This window comes from Sturnira hondurensis, unplaced genomic scaffold, assembly GCF_014824575.4.
Source record: "Sturnira hondurensis isolate 20B ecotype Veracruz unplaced genomic scaffold, ASM1482457v3 Scaffold0012477, whole genome shotgun sequence".
NCBI classification, from domain to species: Eukaryota; Metazoa; Chordata; class Mammalia; order Chiroptera; family Phyllostomidae; genus Sturnira; species Sturnira hondurensis.
This window is the reverse complement of record NW_028085108.1, coordinates 1-7,823: the sequence shown is the minus strand read 5'-3', so window position 1 is coordinate 7,823 and position 7,823 is coordinate 1. Positions and strand designations below refer to the sequence as shown.

General features: G+C 37.7%; 1 protein-coding gene across 1 annotated transcript; it reads left to right on the top strand.

Moving 5' to 3' along the window:
* Positions 1-4,186: 4,186 nt before the first annotated feature.
* Positions 4,187-7,504, top strand: LOC118997099 (UAP56-interacting factor-like). Its single transcript, XM_037060718.1, is given in 2 exon segments — positions 4,187-4,392; positions 4,395-7,504. Coding segments are annotated over 2 exon segments (951 nt in total). The 5' UTR covers positions 4,187-4,256; the 3' UTR covers positions 5,210-7,504.
* The last annotated feature ends 319 nt before the right edge of the window (positions 7,505-7,823 follow it).

Genomic DNA, 7,823 nt, shown 5'->3' with positions numbered 1-7,823 from the left:
TCTAATTGCATATTGTTAGGTCAGTCACTTAACCTCTCAGAATCTGAATTTGATTATTTTTAAATAAGCCTTAAAAATAAATTAAACAAATAAATAAATAAGACTTTGGATAGGTATACCTCAAGATTCCCTTGAGGCTCAGATAATTCAGTTAAAGTGCTTAACATAGTCCTAGGCAATCAACTGGTGCTCAAAATAGAGCTATTGCTGCTATTGTCAGTATAATGCATTGAAATACTTCAGAGTTTATTCCATATGCAGTGGGAAGCTGCCATATAGGTTCTTGGGGAAAATGATGGTAAAGGAAGTGGGTGAATGCTTATTCTCAATACTTAAGTATAGAAGTCCCCAGCAGGGGCAACATAACAACTGCTGTTTTAGTGTTGAAGAGTGGTTTCTATATGGGTCTGGAGGAACCTCTGATCTTAGTGAAGACAGTTCTTTATCAGTGGAGGGCAAGGGTGAGTGAAATGAGGTTGTCAGAGGGAAATGGTTGGGTGGAGACATACATGGGATTATTGCTGGAGAACATTAAAGTCTCTTGAAATAAACCCAGAGACATAGTAATTCCAGGAGTCAAAGTAGAATAAAGTCTCCCACCCTCCTTGGGATGAATTCAAACATATCTGTGGGTAGAAGAGATGAACACAAACAGGGAGGTAAGAGAAGGGTAAAAACTCAAGCATGGTTCATACAGGTCAGGGATGGGGGAAGAGATTCATGCTCTTCTGTCCTCCAAGATGAAAGGGCAGGATGGGTGGAGAGAAACTTATAAGTGTAAGGGAAAGAGGCAAAAGGACTTTATGCCCATCAGCATCTGTTTTCTGGATGATAAGGAGAGGGGTCAATTTTTACCGACTGATAAAGTACCAAAGTAGAAACTTTTGAGAAGACTAGAAGTTTAGAATAAACTGCTGCCCTTATACTGACACTCTACCCTAAACTCCTTGCATACAGTTTTTGCATGGAGGATGGGAAGAACCTCTGATTGGTTAGGAGAGAAAAGATTTCAGTTAGTGCTTTAGAACAATGATATTCAAACTTGAATGAACATAATAATCACCCTGGCCCTGGCTGGTGTGGCTCAGTGGATTGAGTGCTGACCTGTGCATCAAAGGTCACCAGTTAGATTCCCAGTCAGAGCACATGCCTGGGTTGCAGGCCAGGTCCCTAGTGGGGGGGCACACAAGAGGCAACCACAGGTGGATGTTTCTCTCCCTCCTTTCTTCTCTCTCTATGAATAAATAAATAAATAAATAAATAAATAAGTCTTTTTTTTTTAAAAAAAAAAAGAATCTCCCTGGAAGACATGTTAAACTACTAACGTCTGGGCCTTCCTCTGGAAATATCTGATTCATTACATTTGGCGCGGGAATAGAGAATTTGCCTTTCCAATAAATTCCCAAGTAATAGTGATTCTGCTGGTCGAAGGACTGAGTGAAATTCTTGAATCTATTCCTGATTTCTGGCAGCATGACCAAGAAAAAGCTCTTTTGTCTCTTTGTATCTTGATTTTTAATCTGAAGAATAAGGATTATAGATATTACCCATTTCATAGGCTGTTGTGAAAATTAAATTAGGGAAGACACATAAAACACTTAGAATTGTCTGATAGTAGCTTAGCAGCAGGCTGAGGACTCAAGAACAGTTGGAAATCCAACAAGACTAGACAGTTATTATTTTCTGGCAACCTCCCCTTTCTGCCCAACCCTTATTTCTAAGTCCAGACCCCAAGACTACTTTCACTTGTCTCCTAGGTGCTGACAAGTTTCTTTTTTGTTGAATTTATTGGGGTGACATTGTTTAATAAAATTATATAGGTTTCAGAGGTACATTTCTCTAATACATTACGTATATTGTCCTGTGTGTTCACCACACCAAGTCAAGTCTCCCTTCATCACTATTTATCTCCTCTCTTGCCTTCCCCCACTCCCATTTCCCTCTGGTAATCATCATAGTGTTCTGACTGGTTTCTAGGAATATCTCTGGAGAATCCTCCTAAAGCTCAGGAGTAACTCTGACTGTAGCTGCTATATCTGAGTTGTCTGCAAGCACTGCTTCCTTAGATCAGCCATTAGAATGGCTGCTCTAAGCCTTCACTGTAATTATTAGAAAATCATTACTTATACTGAGCATGAATCTCTCTGCCTGTACCTTCTACCCCTTTAAGGTTTGCCCTCTTAAGCTTACAAATGTTGTCCATTTCTTCTATCCTGTGGTAGCCCTTTAGATTGGCAGAAAGTGACAAAGTCCTCCTGAGTCTTCTCAAATCAAACAAAATTGTAGGGAGGTAGCTGTGCAATGGGTATTATGATGTCCTACCAATTCTAAGGAGAATAAGAACTTTAGAACCTCAAAAAGCTAAAAATGGAACTGCCTTTTGATCCAGCAATACCATTGCTGGGATTGTACCCTAAGGATTCTGAAACACCAATTTAAAAGCATGTATGCACCCCAATGTTCATAGCAGCACAACTTACAATAGCTAAGTTCTGGAAACAACTTAAGTACTCATCAGTAAATGAGTGGATCAAAAAACGATGGTATACAATGGAATACTACACAGCCAGAAGAAAACAGGAGCTTCTACCCTTCATGACAGCATGGATGGAACTGGAGAGCATTATGCTAAGTGAAAAAGCCAGGTGGGTGAAAGACAAATACCATATGATCTCACCTATAAGTGGAACCTAATCAACAAAACAAACAGGCAAAGTCCAACCAGAGGCATTGAAATAAAGAACAAATTGACAGTAACCAGAGAGGAGGGGGAGAGGGATAACGGGGGATAATAGGGGAAGGGCCATCAAGGAACATGTATAAAGGACACATGGACAGAGCCAAAGGGGGTAGGTTCAAAGGTGGGATGCAGGGATGGGTGGGGCAGGGTGGCATGGTGCGGTGACGATGGAAACAACTCTACCTGAACAACAATAAATAAAAGAATTTTAGAACCTATCCTCTGGGCACTAGAAAAATCTCTTATATGCCTATGAATCTTTTTATGATTATGTATCCCTTAATGTTGCCATTCATCACAGTAACTTCCCCCCTTCAGAATTCAGAACCACTCTACTGCTTTACCATGTTCTTATCCACGGGAGCAAGACAAGGATAATATGGCATGCTTAGAGTCAGGTTCTGGTTATAGTTTTGAATTAAGGTTGTACTTGCTCTGTGTCCTTAAGAAATTCAGTTAACTTCTCTGATCCTGAGTTTTCCTGCATGCAAAGTAAAAAAAATAATATATAATTCAAATGGTTGTTCTATGAGAGAAATGAAATTCTATGTTTAAAGTGTTGTGGGAGCTCCAGCCTCACTAACATCATGGAGTGGGATAAGGGAGAATATCTAATAACACAATCTGAAAAAGAAGGACTTGAAAAATGCAGGAAAAGCAGGAGAAAGTCACATTTCCAACACAAGAAAAAAATATTCCCCAAAGAAAACAGTGGCCAGTGCTGGGGGAAAAAACTAAATAAATAAGAAAGTGATTTAAAATATTCCCTAAAATATGGCAGTAAAGACATTACATGTGACTTCAGGGAGAGAACATTGGGCTAAAAGCCATATTATAATAGACTGGGAAGCTAATGGAAAGTGAGGGCATGGAAATATTGAGTGGAGACTACTTTGGCCAAGAGTTTGGCTGAGAAAGGAAGAGCGATGAGACTGTTATTTGAAAAGGAGGTGGTGTGGAAGGTTTGATTTTATGTTGAATTGGAATATGTTTGAGGGTAGAGAGGGTGGACACAAGAGGGAAGGTGAAATTAAAGATATCCGTGAGAGGGGGTTTAAAATGAAGCATGATCCATAGGGAGCAGAGGAAAAGGAAGAGGCTCATGCCCTCTTCTTCTCCCCCAAGAGCAAAAGCCAAAAATGGGTGAAGGGGGAGAGAATATTATAGACAGAAAGGAAGGATTAGAGGAACTTCATGCCTAAATTTCATTATCTTTAAGGGAGCTCTTTAAGTAAGAATGAATTCATAGGTGAGCATTTTTCTCCTTGAACCCACTCATTCAGTTATTTATTCACTCATTTATTCAACAAAGATATATTCAGTACTTAGTATGTTTTAGTACTGTGGGAATTAATCAGTGAAATGACAGATGAGATTCCGGCCACAAGGGTTCACACCCCAATGAGATAAGTTAGAATCAAGAAAGAGGGCTAATGGTCTGTGAGCGAGAGTGGGAGGTGGCAGGCCTCAGACTCTGGCCTTCTCTACTGACTGAAACAGCGAGACGTCTCCAACCATGAACCGGTTTGGTACCCGGTTAGCGGGAGCCTCGGCGACACCCCCGCCACCGCCGCCGAAATCCCGCAGTAATGAAAACCTCGACAAAATTGATATGTCTCTCGATGATATCATCAAATTAAATCGAAAGGAAGGAAACAGAATTTTCCACGATTGAATAGAAGACTCCAGCAAAGTGGGACCCGGCAATTCAGGATGAGAGTACGATGGGAAATCCAACAAAATTCTGGTTTTGGTAAGAATAGTCTGAGTCGTAGAGGAAGAATAATGCCTGGCAAGAGACGTCCTTATGGAGTTATCACAGGCCTTGCAGCTAGGAAAACTACTGGAATTCGAAAAGGGATGAGTCCTATGAATCGTCCACCTCTAAGTGACAAGAATATAGAACGATATTTTCCAGCATTAAAAAGGAAGGCAAACCTTCTGAGACAAAATGAAATGCAGAGAAAACCAGTTGCAGTTCTCAAGAGACCTAACCAGTTAAATAGAAAAAATAACATTCCAACCAATTATACCAGGAGTGGAAGTAAATTAAGTCACCAGAAAGACACTCGTCAGGCAACTTTTCTTTTCAGAAGAGGCCTAAAGGTTCAGGCCCAGGTGAACACAGAACAACTGCTAGACGATGTGGTAGCAAAGAGAACTCGTCAATGGCGGACTTCCACCACAAATGGAGGAATTTTGACTGTATCCATCGATAACCCTGGAACAGTGCAGTGTCCAATAACTCAGAAACCACGATTAACTCGTACTGCTGTACCTTCATTCTTGACAAAACGGGAGCAATCAGATGTAAAGAAAGTTCCTAAAGGTGTTCCTCTATAATTTGACATAAATAGTGTTGGGAAACAGACAGGAATGACTTTGAATGAGCGATTTGGGATCCTGAAGGAACAAAGAGCCACTCTCACATTCAGCAAAGGGGGAAGCCGCTTTGTAACTGTGGGATAGAACCCATGTTAAAGGGACTTTGAGTGATGACTCTCGAAGTGGAGTTAAAAAAGTGGAATTGCTTGAAGAGTTCATCACAGAAATTCAAGAAACCTTATTTCAAAATATTCACAAGGCTAACTAAATACTCTTATTTTTATTTTTGGATTTTTTTTAACATGTATAAATAATGCCCTGAAAAAAATAACAGGGAAAATGCCTTTCTGTTCTCAAAGATTTCTAGGTTGACCCAGACAGAACAATTTGCTATTTTACTTCTTTGGTTCTTCATACAGCAGAAAGAAGACAGAAAGACAGAAATTGATTATTTTTGTGGTGGTGGTACTTAGGATCTCATCTCCTTTGTCCATTTTTATATTTTGCCACGGTAAATCTTGGTCTTCGGAAATATGAGTTGGCCCCTTGGTTGCCATCCTTTAATAGTATTGACGTAAGAAGTGCAGTTGACTTTTCTTCACTAGTGATGTTTAAAAAATTAGAATTGCACTTTTGGGTTTTAAGATGTATGGGAATATCTGAAACTTGGTTCATTTTTCAGATAGTGTTAGGTTAATGCTCCAGAGTTATAAATCTTTAAAGTTGAAATTTTAAAAAGATATGTGACTCTAGGCATTAGTCTCAGTTTAAAAATGTTGCTGTTTGAAGGCCATAAATGCATGTTTACAAAAATATCTTATAGAACCTTGGAGGAGAAAGTCCAATATGAAAATCTGACAATTTGTGTAAGTAAATGAAGAAAGCATGAGGGGAAGTAGCAGGTCGAAGACAGGTTACTGAGGTGATAAACTTTAAAACCCTGGTCATAGGAATACTGTTTGGATTTAGTGTGGTCTTGAGTCTAGTGTTCTCAAAGAATTCTTCAAGTGTATTTAGAAAAATTGTAATTATTAAAATGGTTTGAGTCCCTTAGATATTTTGATAGTAAAATTAATAGCCATAAAGTCCTATACTCTTCTTATTTGAAAAGTTAAACTTTATAGACATTTAATCTTGTTAAATTAAACAGTATACAGCTCCAAAAACAAAAATATACTTGAATATGTCAAAAAGAAAAAAATGTGAAACGAAAATAGGGTTATGTTGTAACCTTTTTTATACCTTTCACTCTGACTACTTGTATAAAATTGAGGCGTTTATGGTGAGAAAAAGATTATTTCCTGCCACAGTCAGGAGGGATGGGAAGAGTTAGTTGTCAGTTGTGCCAAGCTAGTGCTAAGAGTCCTCAGATGGTTATATACTATAAGTTACAGTATAATGCCAAAATGCAGCAAAATACCCATGTTGAAGCTTAACCTTTTGGTTTGCTATAATGTTAAGTCCTCTAAGTAGGTGCTAGCTTCCCTGCAGTATAATTAGCATTGATTTCTCTGTTAAGAAAAAGAAAAAAAAGGCTCCTGTCTGCCTTGCATTGTATACTAGACTTCATTATTCTCTGCCATGGTTACTTGGTTTATGCTAGCCACAGAAAGCTATCAAAAACAGTTTCATGCTTCTACCAAAGAACTAAATCTGATCCTTAATATCTGGTATTTTGTCAGTAAATCTATGGGTGTTGGATTATTGGAAGCTGGTCATACAATTTGAAAATAAACTCATCTCTCCTTAGGCCAAGGCCTCACTGTAAAACATTTTTGCAAGTACAAATGCTTAGATACGATCCATGACCAATACATTTTAGACTGGTTTAGAATTACTGGTAGTTTATTTAAAGCAGAGGAAAAACAACTGAGCATGAGTTTGCTGTCTTTAGAACAGTTTGTGAAAATATGGTATAAAGATGCTTTCATTTTCTTATTATTTTAAATATTATACAGAACTATTATTAATGTATTTTTGAAAACATTAAAATTGCCCCAAATATTAACATTAATTGCATCAAGCAACAACACAGTGTTTTTGGTATATTAAACTTTTGCTCTTCATCTGTAATTTCATTTCTTTTTAATACAAAATTTTGCTTTTGTTACAACAAAATTAAAAATTTCCAGTCCTAATGTGTTATATATAAACATAAGAATATGCTTTGTTGGAGGAAAATTTTCTTTCTAGGAATGTGGTTGTAGTCATCCTTTTTCAGTTCTTAAAATTTTTTTTCGAAAACAAGATGTAACTAAAAATTTCCTTTGCATCAAGGTGTATGTAAAACATTGATGCAGTGCATCACAAAATGAAAGTTTATATTTAATGAGGAGAAGCTTTACACTGTACTTTCTGGTGTTTTTTGGAAAAGTTACATTTAGATATATTCTGAAGCTGTTAATTTTTAACAAATAAAATGTTACAGGTCTTAAATGATTTATTCTTAGCTGGAAAGATTATGTTGTGGTTTTTAGATTGTTCTATATAACAAACATTGTAGTGATTATATTTTTTATAATCTTTAGATTGAAAAGCTACCTACCAATTAAATTGGTAAATCAAAACTGAAAAAAAAAAGAAAGAGGGTTAATGAGGGGCTCTGAAAAAAAAAACAGCATTTGGGGGCAAGTAGAGGAGAATCTGGGAGAAGTTATAGAGGAAGGAATGAAGCCAGGGGTTCTATGAAAGTCAAGAGAAGACAGTCAGGACTTCCGCCAAGATGGAGGCATAGGTGGAAACACTGTGCCTTCTCCCA